This window comes from Cheilinus undulatus, linkage group 6 (assembly GCF_018320785.1).
Source record: "Cheilinus undulatus linkage group 6, ASM1832078v1, whole genome shotgun sequence".
In the NCBI taxonomy this organism is placed as follows: Eukaryota; Metazoa; Chordata; class Actinopteri; order Labriformes; family Labridae; genus Cheilinus; species Cheilinus undulatus.
The window spans coordinates 16,669,032-16,692,321 of NC_054870.1; the positions used below are offsets into that span (position 1 = coordinate 16,669,032).

Genomic DNA, 23,290 nt, shown 5'->3' on the forward strand with positions numbered 1-23,290 from the left:
ACCATGCGCGCCAGAACGTGTGTCTGCTGAGGGTGCTGCAAGGTAAAAGAAAGTGAATGCATAACTGTTTATGTGCTGGTGCTTACACACCCTGATTCAATTCAACTTCAGATACTGCCAAAACAAAATGCAATCGTTAGCCGCTTTAGTACCTTTGAAATGCCATTTACATTGCAAGAACATAAATGTTCTTAACTTTAAACATGTGAATCAAACAAAATCATTATTCCTTAACTTTTTTGCAAAGGCACAAACACTGTGTAACAAAAGACTACACAAAAACCAAAGATCAGTTTCCTGAACAAGGCTGTTTTGATGTGAACTGGCTTCCACCCTCATAGATCTTTAGCTTGAGGATGCTCCAAAGGTTCTCAGTAGGGTTGAGGTCAGGGGAGGATGGGGGCCACACCATGAGTTTCTCTCCTTTTATGCCCAGAGCAGCCAACGACACAGAGGTATTCTTTGCAGCATGAGATGGTGCATTGTCATGCATGAAGATAATTTTGCTACAGAAGGTACAATTCTCTTTTTGTACCATGGAAGAAAGTGGTCAGTCAGAAACTCTATATTCTTTGCTGAGGTCATTTTCACACCTTCAGGGACCCTAAAGGGGCCTACCAGCTTTCTCCCCATGATTCTGGCCCAAAACATGACTCCACCTCCTTATTGACGTAACAGCCTTGTTGGGACATGGTGGCCATCCACCAACCATCCACCACTCCATCCATCTGGACCATCCAGGGTTGCACGGCACTCATCAGTAAACAAGACTGTTTGAAAATGAGTCTTCATGTATTTCTGGGCCCACTGCAACCGTTTCTGCTAGTGAGCATTGGTTAGGGCGGCAGAATAGTAGGTTAATACATGACGGCAAGCTTCTGGAGGATCCTACACCTTGAGGTTGGTGGGACTCCAGAGGCACCAGCAGGTTCAAATAGCTGTTTGCTGGTTTGTAATGTCATTTTAGTATCTGATCTCTTAATCCAATGAATTTGTCTGGCAGAAACTCTTGTCTAACAGAAACCTTCCTCATTATGCCTTTATCTGCAGGAACCCGTCTGCGCTCTGAATCAGCCACAAATTTCTTCAAAGTACTATGATCACGCTTAATTTTTCATGAAGTGTCAAGCATTTTCATTCCTTGTCCAAGGCATTACACTATTTGACACTTTTGGCAGCAGAGATCCTTTTTCTTTCCCATATTGCTTGAAACCTGTGGCCTGCTTAATCATGTGGAACATCCTTCTTAAGTAGTTTTCCTTTAATTGGGCTCACCTGGCAAAATAAATATTACAGGTGTATGAGATTGATTTCAGTGATCCAGAGAGCCCTGAGACACAATACCATCCATGGTTTTACTTAAAAACAAAAATTTGAATGTTCATGACACTAAAATTCATTTTGCATAATAATTTGGAACGTGGTGTAATTTACCACCTTAGCTCGGATTAAAGAACTTCAAAGGACATTATTAATTGCTGACCTGTCAGTTTTCCTGTAAATCATTTCTGGTCGTACACTGTAAGAAGCTAGATAGTTTGAGTGTGATCCTTTTTTTGATAAACTTAGGTGTGGCCACACATGTGAAGACTTGCAATAAGTGAAAATACAGGAGGAGGATTTTTTTTTCTGCCTCTCTTTTGTTATCACAGACTTGGTCAAACATCAGTGAGTGTGGAATGAGGAAAGTCCACCAGTTTGATCATGGCTGTCAACATCCCAGGAGTGATAGCGATGGTCTTCTTCTACCTGCTGGTTCTAGGAACCGGTATCTGGGCTTCTTTCAAGTCCAAAAGGGAGCAGAAGAAAAGTGCAGCCACTGGAGTGGATATGGCCCTGCTGGGAAACCGGAGGATTAGCTTGGTGGTGGGAATCTTCACAATGACAGGTGAGGAGAGCACAGCTGACACACCTAGAATAACAACTGCATAAAAAATCAAATAAAATAATCATAAAGTGAATATATTCTAGAGTAGGGCTGAACGATTTGCAAAAATAATCTAATTGCAATTTTTTTCCCATATATTGTGATCACAATTCAATATGCAATTATTTTTAGATTCCTCATCCTATGCATTGTTCAGCAAACACAAGCAATAAATCATTCTGAATTATAACCAACACAATATTAGATAAATTAAACTAGGAATGAAAGATTTGAAAAATATCTTAATGTGATTTGGCTCTTATAGCAAATTTGATATCAACTTCTATACTGAAAGGAATGATTTTTTTCATGTTATTCTCATTTTGATGAAGAAAATCATATACATGAACAGCAAAAGTAGGATTTTTGTAAACTTCTAATTAAAAGACACTTGAATGAATGCATAATGTGTAGAGCAGAAAATCTCTGCTGCAAAAAAAATTGTATCAAAGTGGTATTTTGACACATTTCAGGTTAAGGAAATATAGCACTGTCTGCGATTTGAAAATTGCAAGTAAGTCATATTGCAATTTAATCTAATTTGCAATTAATTTCCCAGCCCTATTCTAGAGTGCCTTTAATTTTGTAAGAGTAGGTGTCATATTCAGTGACCTCAAAATCAGAGAGATGCTATCTGTGAATGAATAAATGCATGATGATATCTATACTATCAGAATCAAAACTTATTGAAAAGTACAAAAACAAAAAAATAAAAGAGGAGGAATAAAATACTGAGAGACTAGAAACTGATATGATTATTGTAGAAAATTAGAGTTTCGGGTTTTTTTTTATATTTTGTTGCTGCATTATGATGAGATGATTGCTGGACTTTTTCCACAACTCATATCAAAAAATATTCTTAGATGATACCTCTGAAATCTGTTCAACCCATCTGCTTTAGTCAAACTAACTACTGTTTGTAGTTTGAATGTCTTAAAAAGTTTTATCTACCTTGCAGCTACGTGGGTTGGAGGAGGAATCATTCTTGGTACTGCTGAGATGGTTTACACGCCCTCTATGGGACTAACTGCAGCCATTGTGCTGATCACAGCAAACAGCTTATCTTTTCTCATTGGTAAGATTTTCATTTTTGTTCTGATAGGATTCTGTTTGCTTGCATGACCAACAAAAAAAGAAAAAATACAGCAAGAACCAGACGGTGATCACTCCCAAAATCTAATCAGTTCTTCCTTGCCATTATTGAAATTTCCTGAAAATTTCATCAAAATCCGTCCATGACTTTTTGAGTTATGTTGGTAACAAACTAACAAACCCTGCCGATCACATTACCTCGTTGGCGGAGGTAATAAAGCTGAGCCTGTGCTCATGTCATATACTGCTATCTGCTGGACACATCCTAAAAAAGCACAGGCCTCCGCCATTATCCCTATCTCCCAATAGTACAGAATCCTTTAAAAAATTCCTGGATCCAGACGGTGATCCAGATCTCTCCCAAAATCTAATCAGTTCTTCTTTATGCCATTTCTGGCATTTCCTGAAAATTTCATCAAAATCCATCCAGAACTTTTTGAGTTATGTTGCTAACAAACAAACAAACAAACCCTGCTGATCACATAACCTCCTAGGCGGAGGTAATTCGGCTCAGTTCTTTTATCATACAGTTTTACTATATACTGTTTTGATGTGAACTGCCTCTCACCTTTATAGAGCAGTGAGCATTGGCTGGGGTGGCTGAATAGTAGATTAATGCATGACTGCAAGCTGGGACTAAGCCGCAGCTGCGCCTCTGTCTGGACCAGACATCGTGTCTTATCCAAACAAGCGCTGAGAGCAATACAGAAAGCTTTCTGTAACATAAAACAATGTCACTCTTCTGCCGCCCCACTTTAGCTTGACTATGTAATAGTTACAGGGAAAGAGTTAGTTGTTGCTAATGAGCTAATGAGTTGTGTCCCAGCAAATGACTGCACTAGCAGGCCTGGTAGTCATTAGCTTGGACTGAGCCGCAGTGGTGCTTCTGTCTGAACCAGACAAGGTGTCTTCATCCAAACAAATGCAGAGAGCAACACTGAGAGCTTTCCATAACAGAAAAAAATGTTCTTGCTCTACTCCCGATCTGTTTCGGCATGGCTTTCCGATCGTGGTGGTGGGCTTGACCGGTCCTGTCCGGCGTTAGCTGTTAGCTTGGATGTCGCTGTAGGACCGCTGCAGATTACTCCAAACTGGACCGCTGCTCTTGTTAAAACCAAAGCAGAGAGCCATACCGACAGCTTGTCTTGAGCAGAGGAGAGGTTTTTGCCCATTTCTTGTAGTGATATATCCCCTCCGCGTACTAATATCAAAGACTACCGAGAGCATATTTTCCCTCTGTTCTCTAACTGCAGCTGAGGTGCTGTGTATGTCTGTCAGTGTTTGTGTTTAACCATATGCAATAGAAGAAAAGCTGGGGGGTGGGGGGCTGCTCTGGGCTTTATCACACACAGAAGGAGACAGACAGAGAGAGGGCAACATGTAGCTTTTTACATTTCAGTAACCACTCATAATAACATTGGCTAAAAATAATACTACTAACAATCATGACAAATTCACTCTGCCAGAAAACACATTTCAGTCAGGCATTTCAACAGGCATCCCAGATAGTTGCTGTCAGACAAATACTAGGTTTTAACCTAGTCATGTTTTCTCCAAGTTGCAGGGACCCTTAGCACCAACACTTGTGTTGTGAAATATTAAACTGTATTATGCTGTTTATTTCTGTCCTGCAGGGCATCAGCCAGTCTGCGAGTCACGACTTGCTCATTTTTTAATTTAAATGATGTTGCTGAAAATTTCATGAGCTTAAATACACACACAAAAACTGTGTTTTTACTGCTCTTTCTGTACAGTGAAGTGTTTCTATAGATGTATTGTCTCTGTGATATTTTTTAAAATTTTAGTACTAATAATCCAGCTAGCTAATGTGCCGATATTAATCACTGGACTTCTTAAAAAAAATGTTTTACTGGAGGTTAACATTTTATAAAAAGGAAAAAAAATGAAAAGAGAACTCACCCAAAATTGCTGAAGAAATCAAAATTTAAGTTGTTTAAAAGGCAAATTACTTTAGATATAACAATTTACCTCATATATCAGCATAAGCACTTCAAATATTTTGATCAAGAGGAGCATTTTGGCATTAAAGGGATACTTGTTCACTTCTACTTAGATTTCTACATCAATTATCCCTCTATTATTAGCATATACTAATGCAATCGTTCAACCAAGACAGTTTTGCATCTTGTTTTTTTAGAAATATGTTAAATTAATCAACATAACTACCCTTTCTTTACATGCCACATCTTGATAGCCTGTTACTACAACTTTGACTGTAACAAATATAGTATTAAGTAAATATATGTATAATTATGTTTGATATGATAAAACCAGATGAACTAGGATGCCGGATGTGTAAAATAAGACTAAACGTTTAGCTTCAAAGGTTTTTCAGCCATTAATGTGTTATTTCAGCTGTAGTAATTTTTTTTTATTAAAGTAAGCAGAAATATGTTTTTATTACCCTATTTATGGATGTGTTGGGCAAAAATGGCGGACTTGCCTTCTCAAACTGATGTTTCTAGATACAACCACAAAATATCTTACAACACTGATATTAGGACTGTAAAGTGAAACAGTTCATCTCCTTTTTATATTAATAGTATTGCATTAAATAATTGATATATGAAGGGGAAGTATGTCTTTATAACCCTATTTTGTACCCTAGTTTAGAAACAAAAAGAACTGCAAATATGGCGCTGATTTTGAGCTGGCTGCATTTTGTGGCTGTAGTTTATTTAAGTTTTTAGCTATTTCCTCGTTATGGAAAGGTTTAAGGGCTGAATTTGGGATCCAGTCGGGGTTTAAGTAGATGCTGAACACATCTATGTAGGAAATGTTTTTTTTTTTTTTTTTTTTTTTTTTTTAGTGTTAGATTGGAGAAAATATGTTTTAACCATGTTTTCCACATTGCTGATAGAGCCCCCACGCATTATCTCCACGCTAGTTCTCAACAGCAAGCAGCAGAATTAAACTGTTGCCATGTTTGTTTAAAAAAAAAAAAAAAAATGTTAAAAACATGAAAACAGAAAGACTGACAAAGTCACTTATTGTTTTGTAAGTATTTTCAGAGCAAATTAAAGTTCGAGGTCTGCCATCAACACTGGTGAGTATACAGCAGTTAACAGTGTAACTACGGTATAGCCTATTTATGCACCTTCTGTATGTAGGCTTTGTACTTTAACTAATAAGCACATTGATAAATCATGCTAATTAGTATGCTTAGCTTGCTCACACAGCTTTAGAAGTTAAGTATTGCTATAACAGTTTTTTTGTTTGGATTTGTAAGGCATAATTCAGGACTTAATGCCAAAGTTTCTCTTTAGTAACAGTCACTACTGACAATATTGTACATCACAGATTTTTCTTTGTATCTCCTCTATAGAACCACATGTAACCAACACTTAGAGGAAAAGGAGGAAGTATGTAATTCTATTTTATTCATTAAACAAGCTTGAGTGAAGGACAATTTCTTCTCGTGCTCTTGCCAGACATGCTGTAGTGGGTGACAGACAGCCCATGTGCAATTCTGAATCTGGATCTTTGCAATCCAAAACAACTTGTGTTTTCCATTTTATTACATCTTATGTTTATATCACATCATGAAATGCAGAGTCATGAAATCAAGTCATTTCAGACAAGCAGACTGTCTTATTTCTAAAGACTAGAACATCCTGATGACTGTCAAAAGTTAATTGAAAACTTAGCATGTCAATTATATCTCGTCATTGATGGCAAAAATAAATAAAACTTTAGAAAAAGAAGATATGGAAACAAAATTATATGTTAAGAAGATAAGCTGTAAATGATGATTCTATATGGCCCTATCTACCCTATCTAACCTGGCACATCCATCTGGAAAACCACTCATACACAGCTTTTTTGAAAGGGCAGAGCCTTTGAAAAAAAACTCGGAGGGTGACTGGATGAACGTTCTGTCGGTCACATCTTTACGGGCCAATCAGAGCAACAAAACACGTGACGCACCACCAGCGAGGTGCGCCCCTGCTGAGGAGTAAACTCCATAGAGAACTGCTTAACGTGAACTGTGGTGGCTGAAGACTCAGTATACGACTTTTGTCATTTTTGAAAAGAAAGCAACTCAAAGCTGTTCTTTGTTCTTCTTTTAACAAGGAAATGTTGTCAAGTTCTGCTTTTCTGGGGCGTATCCCTATCCACGCTAATCTCTGCTGTACATCACGACTCCGCCGTGCCCGAAAATACTGCTCCTCGACACTGATTGGTCCTGTCACTTTCTAACTAGGCCCAAACTGTTCACACTGGAGCCTTTCAAGATGGATTTGCCAGTGAGAAACATGGAAACAGATGAATCCATCTGTTTTGCAAGGTTAATGTGGCTTTGGCTGGGGTCATATTCTTAGACTTTCCAATGTTTGTTATTTGTTTGACTTGCATAGATGCTGGAGAGCACTCAGACACAAAGATAGTTCTATTGTCTTTATGCTTGGGGGAGCAGTGCAGTAATGCCTCCCTATCTTTTCTCTTTTGCATTTTCCATAGATTGTACAATAAGTGTCTGATCATAACCCCTTTGAATGCAATGTTGGGACATTACTTTGGTCTTAGCTACATAGTCTTTATCATTACTTCTTATTCTCTTTAGTCACACAAACTGACCATATGGAATATTTTTAACAACATGGTTGGAGTGAACACTTGAAGCATGTAAGATGGTATCTCTGTCAGTTTCTTTTCAATAGACCAATCTCTGTAATTTCCTATTTGTATTTACTGTTATCAAAAGATCCAGAAATTTTATTTATTTATTTTTTTCAGGACTGTATTCCATCGTGAAATGTAAGGTTGGATAGATGTCGTTTATAGTAGTCACAGAATTTTTGAAGTTCATCTTCAGAGCCTTTGAACCCCATGAAAATATCATCAATGTACCTTTTAAAAAAAGAGGATATTGTCAGCAAAGAGGTTGTTGTTGAAGATATATGGATTTTCGCCTAATCCCATAAACAAATTTGCATCCCATGCCTGTGCCTTGATATTGTAGGTAATACTTGTCATGCCAATATGTTTCTGCCATGTATGAAGGTAATGTTTATACAATGTCTAATGAAATAATCATAAACTGGCTCAGAGGGTCAGACAAGGAGTTACTGCTGGCCACAATTGGCCTGTCTGAAAGATAAACCAGGCTTTTATGTATCTTACACAGTAAGACAGGAGTGATGGGATGCTCAGCTGCAAAACTTCACAGTGACTCTTTGTTATCCAATTCTGCTCCATAGCATTATTCAAAATGTCATCACTTTCTCTCATGTATGTTTCCACCGGGTTATGTAGTAACGTCCTGTAGAAAGTCATTACTTAATTGTCTGAGGGCTTCAGTGACATAGCCTTTAGTGTTTTGTACAACTATAGCTCCTCCTTTATCAGCAGGTTTTAAGATAATCTGCAATTCATCAAGAGCTTTCCTCTCTAAGACACTGATATTGTGATTTCTTGTCATATTTTTCGTTTTAGCTGCCTTTTCGATGTCTTTTCCCAATAATTTACTAAATATATGGAATGAGATTTGTGTCAAAAAGACTCAAACAAAACTTTTTCAGTATCAAACAAAAATTAGAATTTGAAAGCAAAAAATGTCATCCAAGCAAAAAATCTTCACATCAAGAGAACAAATTTAAAATAGCAACCAAATTATTAGTCTTTGAATTTTGAACATCTGTTTGTTGACAGTTCCTGTTTTTCTCTCTCAGTGATCAGACTTTAGCTCTCGCTTCTCAATTTTGCTTTTGCGCTGCCTGATCCTTTGTTTGTGTTTCTTGAGTTTTTCAGTGAGTTGTGTCAGTTCTGACACAAATGTCACATGTGGGCGGGCTTTTCTGGGGCGTATCCCTATTGGCCAGTGAGTTTTTGAGTGATGGCTCAGTCACTCCAGATGCTCTGGAAGTTGTTGTTCAGCTCATGTCTGTGAAATGTAAGGAAACAAACTGACTATCGTTTTTGCATCAGTTTGACTGAATCATTGATGCTTTATTAAATCTAACTATCGATTAAACAGGTTTAGGGGGTTCGCGACCCACTATTTTTTAATTACTGATGTTTGTATGGTTTCTTTTTTTAAAAATGATTTTCTGGAATAAAACACCGCTAAATAATTAGTGAATTCTGAACCTCAGTGAACAGTCTGAGCCCCTTTACCAGGCAGATGACCGGGTTTGTGTACTGGGTACATGAGCGACAGATTAGACCGCACTCACTTTAGGCAGTCTGTGCTTGTACTGTGTCAAAGCCATTTGACCCACCTCCCCTGTCCCCCCCTTGGCCTGCACCCACACTGTCCAATGCATCCAAGCCTGAGCATGGATACATCACACGTCAGGGTTATTTCACCTGACCTGGGATTAGAAGGCTACGTTAACAAAGCCCAGAGACGGGTTCGTAACGTTTTTATTCCAGAAAATCATTAAAAAATCCAGAGGCTTCAGAGGTTCCTGCTTTGATGGAACCGGTCTGTCCCTAATAACGGCCCCACTTCCGTTGTGACTTTATTTGCATCTGCTGTGCAAAGTTGTTGTATTTTTGTGCAGTTGTGGAATCTGTTTGCCTCTGCGCTGTGCCGAGTTTACGTATCCATGCGTGGTGCTGAGTGTTTGTATTCATGCGCTGCAAGTTTTTGTCTTTTTGTTGTGAACTTTTGTTTTTGTGTTTTTCCCAAATTTCTTTGTGTTTTTTTCTTTTTGCAAAACATTTTGAATTTGCATTCGTGCGACACCTCTCAGCGACTGTAAACAAAGGATCAGGCAGCGCTAAGGCAAAATTGAGAAGCGAGAGCAAAAGTCTGATCACTGAGAGAGAAAAACAGGAAATGTAAACAAAAAGATGTTCAAAATTCATAGACTAATAATTTGGTTGCTATTTCAAATTTTTTCTCTTGATGTGAAGATTTTTTTTTTTTTGCTTGGATGACATTTTTTTCCTCTCAAATGCTAATTTTTGTTTGATACTATTTCACAAAAGTTTGTGAGACTGGTTTGCCTCATATGATGACATCAATTTTTTTTTAATCTACTTATTGTTAAGGTACAATGTTTAATTATACTTAACAGGTCCTACTTATCACATAAACGCAGGAGACATCAAAAAGTTTTTGTCAGGACTTTTTGTGACTTAATTGGCTCAAATAGGCATGCCATAAGTTATTAATGGTAACATGATTCTTCTTTAATAACATACTCCACCTGTGGTTAAGATGATCACATCATTAACTCATTGAGTGCCACTGACATATACAAACATCAAAGTGTTTTTTTGGCAGCTGGCACAAGGGGGCGCTCTCATGCTCCCGGTGAGTAATTTTGGGGCTTCTGGGATACGTAGTCGGACCACTACAGTCGGAAGTGACGGAAGACCAAACATCAAAGGTGACCCTGGGGTCAAAGAGCAGAGCGATCGTTACGGAGGTAATCTAAGCTAAAAGTTCTAACTTAGACGCTGGAAGAAACTTTTAACTTTTGCCTGAGAAATTGCTTACTCACTGAAACTGACACTGAACTTAACGACAGTGAATCCAGGGATTGGCGCATTTATTGATCTGCCTCGGCCAGCAAAGAGGCTAAAGAGCCCCCCCCCCTGTGTGTCGGAGAAATAAGGCAGCCTCTCACCAGCTGCTTGTATACAGCGGCAAGCAGGAGAGGACGTGGGCGTATAGGGAGGTCCTGTGGAGGCCGTCCAGTTCCAGAGTGTGCATGGTATGACAGTGACTGGAAGCGTTGTTATTTATTTTATAATAAAATAACATTTGTAATACAATTTTCAGATGTCTTTTATATTACTGAAGGCAAAATTATAACATTCAAATCCCTGTTCTGCTTGATAGACTCTCTTTCACAAAAATGCATTTTTCTCAGCTTTCTAGAAAAAAAGTGGTCTTTTTGGTGAAACTAGCCTCTGTTCAACTTCAGATAAATCAAAAATGGAACAAGCTACTAACAAACGTTTTTTCCATGATGAAATAGAGTTTTTTCTTTCATTTGAGCTATTTGGTGTTTTCAGAATCCTAGTACAAAATATTCTGTGGGTCTTGAAAAATGACACAAAATGGCCAAAAATGCTGGCACAAGCCACTTTCCATTTTGTAAAAGGGCTGGCACTCAATGAGTTAACAACCAACTCTTAGGGTCTTTTAAAATTAATGAAGAAGTAATAACATTCATCACTCACACTCTTTAACACTAACTTGGATGTTTTCTTGTCCATTTTCAAGCTGGCCTGGTATTTGCCAAGCCATTGAGAGAAAGAGGCTGTACAACAATGTTGGACCCTTTCAACATGAAGTATGGAAAAGCACTAACAGCTGGACTGAGCCTGGTTTCACTCTTTGTTGATGTGATGGGGGTACCCACAACACTCATTGGTTTAGGTGGGCATTTAAATTTTACATGTGTGGAAATTCCTCTTTACACATTGTGTAGATAATAGGGGTGTAATGGTACCAACATGTTTTTGTTCGGTACGTACCTCTGTGTTGAAGTCACAGTTCGGTACGTTTCCAGTACGGTAATGAAAGCAAACAGAATTTCTTTTTCTTAATTTGGAGCATTTTACATTAAAAAGTATACTTTAAAATATATAGGCCAAATAAATTACATTTAGATTTGGATAATGTTGCAACATCCTAAGGCAGTGGTTTTCAAAGTGTGAGGTGGTCCTCACTTGAGGCGGCAACATCAGGGGAGGAGTGGAACCATAAACCAGAAAAAGGAAGATTTTGTTTGCTATGTTCTGCTGTGTGTGGGGTAAACTAGTTTGGATTTCCTGCATTGGTCCTTGTGATACTTAATGCCCACAAAGATGTTGTCAGGATGTATAAGCTAATGACAGTATAAGGCTGTGTGAACCCTGGGGTCATACTGAGACAAAAGCACCAAGTCTAGTGATCAAACCAGGGGATTTTTTTAGACAGGAAGTAAAAGGAATTTCACTCACTGAAGATAACTGAGACATTTAGCAAACATTTAGTGTTGTAAACACTAAGACAGCCTGTGCAAAAGCAGATTTTTGGCACCAACAGTGATCAAAAGTGACCAGGCAAGGCTGAAGGTGGAGGATGATCTGCTGTTATGCAATCCTACATCATCTGCATAGATGCAAACATATAGTTCCCACTAAATTAGAGCATAATGATCAAGTTCAATACTGAAACTAACACTGATTACCTGGGTAGATAGGTGTTTAATATGCAAACCCAAAATATTAAAATGTAAAAAAAAAATGAACGTAAATATTTATAAAAAAGTTTTTTTTTAAATTTTTTTTGTACTTTACTTTTTTAAAATCTGATTTCTACAGTGTTGGGGGTCTCATGGAATAAATTAGTTTCTCATAGGGGAGGCTCACTCTCCCACACTTTGAAAACCTCTGTCCTAAGGTATTCAACGCATGAAAATACTGAAATATTTTTTTCAAATACTAGGTTATTTATTTTTATTGATAAACTGACATATATATACTCTGTACTCTTATCCTCAAATTCCCAGCCGAACACAACATCATACAATCAAAGTTAGCTCATTAAGTGAGGTAATTAATGTTTATCCTGCCGATTTCAACATGAACTTCAGTGCTTTTACTTACTACTTTCTTTTTTAACTGACTGGACCCACTACAAAGTTTGGGGGCTGTTTTCAAGGCCCATCTGAGCAGATAAAGAGGTTAGAGTCTGTCTTGAATCTGAGGATAACTGTCACCTTTGCTATGACCCAGCTACAGACATGACAGAATCCCTCTCTCCTCCTCCACTGAGGCCAAAAGTCAAAGGTCCTGCATTTAGGTTTGATGAATAAAGAGACCTTAAATCATGCTAGAAGTTCATAAAGGGCTGGTGAGACTTTTTGTTGAAAGGTGCAGGATTAGAAGTTCTTTAGTTTGGCTCGCTTAACTTTAGTGGGTGTTAAAACCCTGTTTTCTCAGCAGCTTATATGGTTGTAGATCGGCTGCTTTGAAAATCATTGTAACTGCTTTTGTCCTCTCAGAAATTGCCAGAAAGAGGCTGTTAAACTTCCAAACTGAGATGGTTTGCTCTGTTTTTTTCTTCTAGTTGCAGTGAGGTTCATGCTTGTGTGGGGCCGTTTCAAATGCTTTAATTGATCGGATGAACTGCTGTCTGTGACACAGCGGCTGATGTCCGCACCACTTTTGCCTTGTCCTTGTCTGAGTCCACTGTTGTATTTCACTGGGAAACAAAGTGTTTCCAAACAGGAGACTTTAATCTGGGAAAGTTCAGGCTATTTCTGTTGTTTGCTGTGGTTGTGTGGTTGCCTGGATGGTGTGAGTTGAGCTCCTGTTTTCACCCCTAGTGGACAATACTGCAATAAATATGACCTGGTAATACTGAAATGCTTATTTATGCCATGACTTTCACAGGAGCAATCATGAATGTGGTCTTGGATTTACCTTTTGCTGTTTGCATCTGGATTTCTGCTGCTGTTGCCATCATCTACACGCTGCTGGGAGGCCTCTACTCTGTGGCCTACACAGATGTTATACAGCTTTTCCTCATTTTCATTGGTTTGGTGAGTTTGCAGTTGTTTTTTATAGAGTGCCTGGCTCCTCTTTATTTTCTAATACTCTTATGCACAGGATAAAAGTTCTACATTTCAACCTTTAAAGCTGTGTGTGTATCAATAACAGTGTAAACTCTCTCTGCAGTGGGTTTGTGTTCCCTTTGTTTTGATGAGCCCGTACACCTTGGACATCAGCCAGACGTTGATGAACAACACCTTACACGCTCCCTGGATCGGAGCGCTAGAACTGAAAAACGCCTGGAGGATTGCTGACGATTTCTTATTCTTTGTAAGGAAGCAACACTTTAACATAGAACTGTAGCACATTAATCACTGTTGCAAATGATACTGAGAGCTTTTTAGCAGATATAACAGCTTTACTTTAAACAGAACCAAACATACAACAGTTATGTTGATAGGTTTTTATATTAGTGAGTCCCTGGGACCCAAGGATGTTAATGTGAGTGAAAACCATAGAAATCAGACAAGTACACAATAGCCTTTATTGTCCTTGAGAAATCAACAACTTTGATGATTGAATAATTGAAGATGGAGCAAAGGCTGAAAGAGGAAATGCCTTGTTTCAATTCAACTTTATTTTTGATGCACAGATGATGGTTTTAATGTTTCTTTAGCTATGCAAAAGATGCAGGATGCTTACACAGCCTATAAAGAGTTTTCACCCCTGGGATGTTTAACCCTTTTGTTGATTTTATAAATCAACCATGGTCAATATAATTTGGCTTTTTTAACCCTCTGGGCTCTAGTTGGCAATTTGTGTCCACTTCACTTTCATTTTTTGACCATTTTAGCTGTGTTAATGCATGTGGAATGAAACTTCCCAAGGGTCTGGAGTTTTTTGTGATCTTTTAATTTTCAACTTCAGCTTTTAAAATATATCAATAATATTCTCTATACATCCAATAGTACCACTCAGCTCTACAGTGGCACATTTGGCCAATTGAAACCCCTAAAAACTAAATTTTTAATTCCTTGTTGTTTACAGTATTAAATAATACAATTAGTGCTGTCGAACAATTAAAAATTTTAATCAGATTACTCATAGTGATGGATTAATCTGCATTAACACGTCAAGTTTGATAGCCCTAAATACAATTTAGGTGAAATGGCTTTCATTCTAAACTCAACACTTGAAAATTGTAGTTTTTCATGTTTTCTACAAAATTATGTCCTTTGGCCATTTTTGTCCAAGGGAGCTTTCATGTAATATTCTTAGTTTCTAATAGGGGCTTACTGCACTCAAAAGGAGTGATGGAATGACACAATTTTGACATAGGTGTGATCTGAAGGATGTCAGAAAATGATGTGTTTGTGCATGAAAAAATGTGCCTGTGTGTGAAATTCCAACAAATACGTATTTGCAAGACAGAGTAAAATGAATGACATGACCTCCAAGTTGCAGTAAATTTCTGTTGGTGCAGGCTGTTGAGCTTTGAGTTTCCCAGGCAAGCCTGGCTTTGATACCTGACACGTCAGATGGATTTGTTTCACACATCCATCTGGGAAAGCTTCAATAGGAAATGTTTGAGAAAAGGCAGAGGCTTTGAAAAAAACTCAGAGTGTGATTGGATGAATGTTCTGTCTGTCTACTCTGTCATCTCTACGGGCCAATCATGGCAACAAAACACAGGACGTAGCAGCTATCAAGCTGTATTTGCACAGGAATAACATGAAACATGGCGACTATAGGCATGTAAGTACTTGACTTTTGTCGTTTTTGAATAGAAAACAACTTACTGCTATTCTTTGTTCTTCTTTTAATGAAGAAATGTCGTCAAGTTCTAATAAAACTTACGCTTTAGCAGCATCCATACTTAGCTCTTCTGCCATAATTGCACCGGCCTCTTGTTGCTGCTTGTTTACGTCACGATTCTGCCGTGCCTTAATGTACTGCCCTCGTTACTGATTGGTCCTCTCATTTTCTAACCGGGCCCAAACGGTTCAGATGGGAGCTTAACAAGATGGATTCCCCAGTGAAAAAAAGGAAATATCCATCTGCTTTGCAAGGTTATGGTTTTGATGTACATGTTCAAAGCACCTGTAGCTTTGTTCTTTGCATTAAAAAAATGCCACACACACCTACGCAATAGCCCCTACACATCCGAATATCTACTTTCCACAAAAAAAATCACAGGCCATCCCTCAGATTTCAAAGATGAAGCTGAAGCAAAAACAAACTCTGGCACTGTTTATAAATCTGCAGTTTACACAGGTGCAGTCAATCCTAATGCTATACTAAGTAAGCCTAACAGCTCCCAGATCATTCTTTCCCTGGCACGATGGTGAGAAGGTCATATTCACTGATTCAAGCACGTGACTATGTGGTGCGCTCAGAGAGTGAAGATGAGGAGAAATCCTCTGAACCTGAAGAAGAGACATCTTCTACCCAAGATGAGGACACATCCTCTTCTGAAGATGAGGAGACACCCTACTCAGAGGATGACAACCTCACCACTGATGATGAGGAGTACCAGCCAGTACCTGATTCCTTTCCTCAGGAGGTGAGGACCATACAGACACTGCGGTGGAGGCCGAGCAGCTGATGGCAGAGACAGTAGGAGCAGTGGCAGAGAGAGAGGAGCTGGTGGGTGAGTGGATGTCTCATGGAAAAATGATGTAGTTTCCCACTGCTGAAGAGACCGTGCACTTCAATCCAGTACCCACTGGTATCACCCCAGGGCCCACCCTGTATGCAGTTGCCTGCATGAGAGACCTGAAGTCTGCCTTTGACCTGTTTATAACAGAGGAGATTATTCAGCCACTGAGCACCCACACAAACCTGCATGGTAGGCAGAGGTATCAGGATTGGAGGGATGTGGATGAAGTGGAGATGAGAGCCTACATCAGGATTCTGATTTTGGCTGGCATCTACCGCTCAAGACATGAAGCAACATGTGGTATGTGGGATGACAAGACAGGACGGCCCATATTTCATGCTATGATGCCCCTCTACCGCTTTATACAGATCAGTACTAACATCTGCTTTGATGACAGGCTCACCCGCCCGGGATGCTTCAGGAGTGATAAGCTCGCCGCATTTCACATCCTGTGGAAAAAGTGGGTTGCTCGCCTTCCCCTCATGTTTAGTCCAGGGGTTGATGTGTGTGTTGATGAGCAGCTTGTTGCTTTCAAAGGTCGATGTGGATTTTGGCAATATATGCCCAACAAGCCTGCAAAGTACAGCATCAAAATCTGGGTCAACTGTGACGTGGCAAACTCCTATGCCTGGAGGATGCAGATTTACACTGGAAAACCAACCAGTAGTTCCTGGGAAGTTAACCAGGGAATGAGGGTCACACTGGAACTGACAGAGGGGCTCCAAGGACACACTGTCACATGTGACAACTTTTTTTCTTCGTTCGCCTTGGCAGAGGAACTTCTCCAAAGAAAACTAGCTTTGGTTGGCACAAACCAGAGCTACCTCCCCAGCTCCTCCAAGGTGCGAGCTGTGCACTCACAGGAGAAGAACAGCAACCACTTGCTCCAGCTGTGGAAAGTGTGTCTGCAAGGACCACTCTACTGGGGTTTGTGCATCCTGCTGCCCGTTAGCATGGACACACAGCCACACATTTAAACACACTTTTCTCTCTCACTAAAGCCCTTTTCACACTACCGCGTGGCAGCTCGCTGCCTCCAGTCATTTTAATGAGGAAAGGGCAGCTGACAGGAAGTGGTTTTAACCGCGGCGGTAGGACCCAGAAGCGGTTGCCACCCACATGAACGTGCACAGATTTTGCTCTGCCACTCGGAGTTCGACGTGTTGAACTTTCTGGCAGCAGCTGCCTGGAAGCAGCCAATCACATCGAAAGAGGGAGAGAACCTGGAAACAGCAGACTCTGCGGGTCAAAGCAAACAACGGAGGAGCTCATAATGTTGGTGTCGCAATATCCTGAGCTCTACAACACAACTCTACCATCGTACAAAGACAACCAGGAGAAAAATTGTGGAACCAACCATTGAAACTTATTTTCTAGGGGGAATTATTTTGATGACGGAACCATATTTTTCCCTTCGTTTTATAGTACATTATACATGTTAATATACAGTGATTGTGAGGTACTCTGCTTGTTTTTTTTGGGGGGGGCTGTGATAGAATTGTGGGTTGGCTCTGGCGTGACGTTCATCGAGGCATCTCTACGTCATTGTTGCCTCGTACCATGGCAGCAGTGATGTAGAGCAGCCACTTTATTTTTAAAGCAGCCGCTTTGAAAATCGCTCGGCATTTCGGGGGACTCCTCCGGCAGAGAGGCGGTTTCAGGGTAGTTACCGCGCGGCGGTGTGCAACCGGCTTTACAGTACATATGTTGCAGTTCTCTTGTTCTCTAATACATAAAAGTTTTTCTTGTTCAAAGTAAAGAAAAGTTTGGCTTTATTTCTCAAATGAAATGAAAATCAATTTTTGCATCAATTATATGGTGAAAAATTGACTACTTTTTCTTTTTTTTCCTGAAAAGTTAGTAATAATATGTAATCTAACTGGTATTTAAAGGGTTAAATTCTGGAATTGATTAAAATTTTGGACTTCAGGATCAGGAGTAATGCCAAATTACTGTAACAATTCTTTTAGTCAGACAGGAGTGTTTTGTTTACCTGCTTTACATGTTTCAGCTACTCCCTGTAGCTTTCGTCAGAAGCGTCATGTGATGGTGCTGTGACATGTCTTGTAGGCTGCTTACATGGTATTGCCAGACAGTAGGGGAAGCTTACGCCCCCTACTGTCTGACGCCTTCTTCAGGACTGCATCCCATGTGTGTGACAAGGTGTAGGCTCCCTCATCACGATTCATGCTCCTCAGACCTCGTTTGCGGATTTCGATGGCCTCTCTGATCCAGGGATGGTATCTGTTGCTTTTGGATGACCCTGGCGTTTTTCCAGTCCATGATGTGATTTTGTCTCTTGCAGTGGTCAGATATGGCTGATTTCAAGTCTTTCTGTTCTTCTTGTTCTTTTCTTGCTCTTGTTTGCCTGGTTGCAGTTTCTTTTTTGCATTCTTTTTGGTGTTCTTTTTTCCGTGTTCCAAAAGGTCTTCCTGTTGCCCCTACATATGTTTTATTGCATAAGAGGCATGGTATCTCATATATTACATCACATTTGTGTTCTGGCTGTATTCTGTCCTTTGGTTTTACTAATAGCTGTCTGAGTTTTGTGTGAGGTTTGGTGTGTGGTGTGTTTATGTTGTGTTTCCTCATGGCCCTCTGTATGTGTTTTGTGCCCCCCTGGTGTATGGTAGCGTGACTATGGCAGGTTTGTTGATGTTGTGCCTGTCCTGTTTCCTCTTTTTCTTCTCAGTGTTTTGTGCCTGCTGTTTTCCTTTGTCTACTGCCCATTGTGGAAACTGACATTTGGTGAGTGAATTGTGTATGTGCGCCTCCTCCTCCTCCTCATCCCGACTGTCTGTGATGATGGTGGCCCGGTTGTACAGTGTCCTGACTGCTGACAGTTTGTGTGCTGTTGGGTGCTCAGATGTCCATAGTAGGTATTGGTCCGTGTGTGTGGGTTTCCTGTGTATTTTTATGTTTATGCTGCCATCATTGTTGTGGTGTATTTTAAGGTCCAAAAATGCTATTTCCTTGTTTGACTCCTCTTTGTGTGTGAATTTGATACTGCCAGTGTGGTCCATGGTGTTCAGATGGTCTGTGAGCTGTTGTGTGTGGCCTGTTTTGATTTTTTCCAGTATGTCGTCAACATATCTTTTCCAGAGTGTGATTCTGCAGTCAGATGGTGCTGTGTTGCTGCCAAATTAAACAAATTAAGCAGTGACATTAGCAGTATATATTGTTTGTACAGCATTTTGCAACAGCAAATAAGAGGTGGCCAATTTGTCCACAAAGATGCTGAGTAGGAGTTTTTCTGTTTTTCTGTCACTGGACAAAAAAAGTAATGATGCATTAAAATCACTGACACTGATAATTATTGACATAAATTGTTAAAAAATATATTAGGTTGCATGTTTTATTTGTTAAAAAAAATTAGTGATTTTATGCTTTTCTCCCTTTATAAATAATTAGCATTATGTGATCTAACAGGCATTTAAAGGGTTAAAATTCTGAATTTGAATGAAACTGTGGTTTTCATGATGAGAACTGATACAAATTAAAGGAAAAAATCAAGTTAGTGGAAGATTGAAAAATCTTTTAATATATATCAAGTTTATAGCACATTGGGAAGGCGAACAGGAGGTGGCCATTTTTGTCCACGAACACGCTGACTGGGAGTTTTATCTATTTTGCTTTCCTTTCCCAAAAATAACGATGCATAATAAGTAGTTTTGCTGTTAATCAGTTACATATCTCAGACTGTGCTACTGATAATACATGAAAAACCAGTAGCACTGAAAATATAGAGACTTTTTTTAAGGTTGTTAACTAACAAGTGCATTGTGTAAACAAACTGGCATTTGAAGGGTTAAAATTTAAAAAGGAATGGATATTACATGTGCATGACAAGAACTGATGTTAGTTATAAACTTTATGCAGTAAAAGTAGCAAAAAACTTTTGTACTTACACACTCCATCTCTTAGTGTCCATTTTTGGCCATGATCAGGCTGAGATGGTGGAGATTTTGAACAAACCCAGAGGGTTAACAAAAAATTACAAAAAACTATTTAATTTCAAAGTGAAAACAGATTTCTACAAAGTAAAGTCAATCAATCAAACAAATGTAAAAAGAGTGACTGCATTAATATTCATCCCCTTCAAGTCAGAATTTAGTAGATCGACTTCTTTGCAAAACTGCTCAGATTGCACGAGGATCAGGTGTGAAAAGCTCTTTCCAAGTCCAGCCACTAATTCTCTATTTGATTGAGGTCTGAGCTTTGACTCGGCTGCTCCAGAACATTCACCTTTTTGTCTTTAAACCATTTCTGTGTAGCTTTCACTGTATTGTTTGGGTCATTGTCTTGCTGGAAAATAAATCTTCTACTAAGCCATAACTCTCTTGTGGACAGAGTAAGATAGTCCTCCAGGATTTTCCTATATATTGCCGCCCTCATTTTACCCTTAACTTTACAATCCTACCAGGGCTGGCTGCTGAGAAGCATCCCCACAGCATGACGCTGCCACCACCATGCTTCACCAAACATAACATCTTGTCTGACAGCCAAAAAGAACCATTTTGGTTTCATCAGACCACAGAACTTTCTTCCACTTGACCATGGAGTCTCCTACATGCCTTTTGGCCAACTCGAGATTTAATCTGAGTTTTCTTCAACAGTGGCTTTCTCTTTGCCACTCTCCCATAACAAAAGTTTCTATGTATCCATCCCCAGACTTAAACTTTTCAATAACCTTTTGAGTGTTCTTTTATCTTCGTGGTGTAATGGTAACCAGGAATACTGAATAACAAGTTAATGGACCTTCCAGAAAAAGGTGTCCAATCACTTGAGACACATTCAGTGCACTCAGGTGATCCCTAGTTCAATAATCGTGAGACTACTAACACCAACTGGCTGGACATCTGTTGATTTACATCAGTCACTTAGCAATTACTTTTTATTTTTTACCTCACATATCTTTGTTAAATAAAATTACTTTGAAGAAATCTGTTTTCACTTTAACATTAAAAATGTTTTTGTATTTTTTTTCTTTATTATTTCTTTTTTTTTTCCAAAAAGCTAAATTATATTGACCATGGTTGATTTATAAAATAAACAAAAGGGTGAAAACATCCAAGGGGGAATACTTTTATAGCTACTGATCCTATCTACCTCGCTGTCTAATATGCCAAGGATACATGTGAAATGGGTTGGATATATTTAGCTTTCAGTTTATCAGAATGGCTGATTTGGGCCAATAGCAGGGATGCATATTATTGCATGTTGTCACACATTTGACTTCCAGGCACTGGGGGCTCTGGGATACCAGTGCTTCCACCAAAGGACCTTGTCAGCCTCTTCCACATCCACAGCCAAGATCACATGTCTTGTTGCTGGATTCATCTATCCTTTATTTGGGATACCTCCCATTCTGCTTGGGGCAGCAGCTGCATCCACAGGTAGGATGGATGGATGGATGGATTCTAAACCGAGCAACCCCTCCAATCTGACTACTGAGAGACTCTGCTGATCTAAAATGCTCCTTAAAAACCATTGCATTCTGTTTTCATTTACACTCTACAAAGTGCTCCAGCTTTTTTGGAATTGGGGTTGTATGGGGTGGTCATATTTTAGTCCATTTTGTTAATGATCCAGATGTGTAACCATGATGTAGCACTTTATTAAAGCATTTCCTTATTTGCCTTTATGTCTCAGACTGGAACTTGACCACCTACGGTTCTCCATCTCCATTTGAACGTGGAGAAGCAGCTTTAGCTCTTCCCATTGCACTGCAGCACCTCACTCCATCCTTCATCTCCATCATCGGTATTGGATGTGTGGCAGCAGCTGTGATGTCATCGGCTGATTCTATTTTGCTTTCTGCAGCTTCTGTCTTCAGTGTCAACGTATACAAGATCATACTAAGACGTCAGGTAGAACTCATGCATGCATGTGATTTGTAAGGCCACAACAAACTGATTAAAGCGTTACTGTCTGTGACTATTTACTATTAAGGTATGTTGTTCATTTGAAAAAGGCAAAGCCATTTAAAGGGTTAAAATTCTGAATTTGAATGAAATTTTGGTTTTCATGATGAGAACTGATGCAAATAAAGTCTTTTTGGATGGTACAAATCTTTTCTGTCTTCTCCAGGCATCAGACAGAGAGATTCAGTGGGTGATCCGTGCTGCTGTGGTGGTAGTGGGTGTGGTTGGTACGTCACTCACCATCCTGAAAAACAGCATCTTACTGTTTTGGTTCATTAGTGCTGAAGCAGCCTACATCGTTATCTTCCCTCAACTCGTCTGTGTCCTCTTCTTCAACATCTCCAATGGTTATGGGGCTGTTATGGGTTTGCTTGTGGGGATTTCTGTAAGGATACTCAGTGGGGACCCAACACTAGGACTAGCACCAGTCCTACACTTCCCAGGATGCACTCTTGAAGACGGTGTTTATGTCCAGTACGCTCCAGTTAGGACCATCTCCATGTTGTCTGCTTTAGCTGCCATTTTAATTTTCTCCTACCTGGCTTCAGTGCTCTTCAACAAAGGCCTGCTTCCTGAGAGATGGGATGTGTTCAAAGTAAAAAGACAGCAGACACCAGAACCTCTGACACCAGTAGGTGGTGCCACAGAACCAAACGAGAATGAGAAATTTAGGACAGCCCACTGTCAGGCTGAGGCATCAGAGCCAATGATGACCAGTGACTTTTAGTGAATGTATTTAAAGACCCTGTAAAGTGAAATCCAAAATGTGTGTGTTAACACACTAGATATGTTGGAATATGGTTGTTGTAAACTCGTAAAAACACTGAGATCTACATGTGACTGAATTCTGGATTTAAACCGTTATAAAGTTTTCAACTCTTTCCTGGCTTGGTTTGATTTGGGCGGGGCCTATATGGGCTCGTGATGTCACAAACCTACAGTAGAGAGTGACTCTGCCCCTCTAAAGCTACAATATAAAATCACAGTGCAGTAGATCTCAGTACAGTCTGTTGATAGTCAATATCACTGCCTTTTAAAAAGTTAACAGTCAGTTAAATGCTGTTTTTCTGTTCACGGTGGGGTAAATTTACCAAATCTATCAGCCACAGTGGTCTATGGATTATTTAAAGTATAATAACAGAGATCTGAGTCAGGAAAAGGACTTTGTCTCTTCTTCTAAGGTAAACAAAAGGCCAAGAGACGGGCTACTGCAGTGCCTTTTTCAAT

General features: G+C 39.5%; 1 protein-coding gene across 1 annotated transcript; it reads left to right on the top strand.

Annotated features, from left to right (window-relative positions):
• Nucleotides 1-1,704: 1,704 nt before the first annotated feature.
• Nucleotides 1,705-22,790, top strand: LOC121511230 (high-affinity choline transporter 1-like). The gene is made up of 8 exons (XM_041789834.1): nucleotides 1,705-1,888; nucleotides 2,886-3,002; nucleotides 11,223-11,378; nucleotides 13,382-13,530; nucleotides 13,667-13,810; nucleotides 21,382-21,535; nucleotides 21,792-22,009; nucleotides 22,230-22,790. Exons 1-8 carry the CDS (start codon nucleotides 1,705-1,707, stop codon nucleotides 22,788-22,790), a joined length of 1,683 nt encoding a protein of 560 aa, XP_041645768.1.
• The last annotated feature ends 500 nt before the right edge of the window (nucleotides 22,791-23,290 follow it).

What these genes read in the sequence shown, in the direction of transcription:
- LOC121511230 (XM_041789834.1), top strand. Translation starts at nt 1,705, where the DNA reads ATGGCTGTCAACATCCCAGGAGTGATAGCGATGGTCTTCTTCTACCTG. An exon ending in GGGAATCTTCACAATGACAG is followed by an intron (nt 1,889 to 2,885) that starts GTGAGGAGAGCA and finishes TCTACCTTGCAG; the next exon opens with CTACGTGGGTTGGAGGAGGA. An exon ending in TCCTCATTTTCATTGGTTTG is followed by an intron (nt 13,531 to 13,666) that starts GTGAGTTTGCAG and finishes CTCTCTCTGCAG; the next exon opens with TGGGTTTGTGTTCCCTTTGT.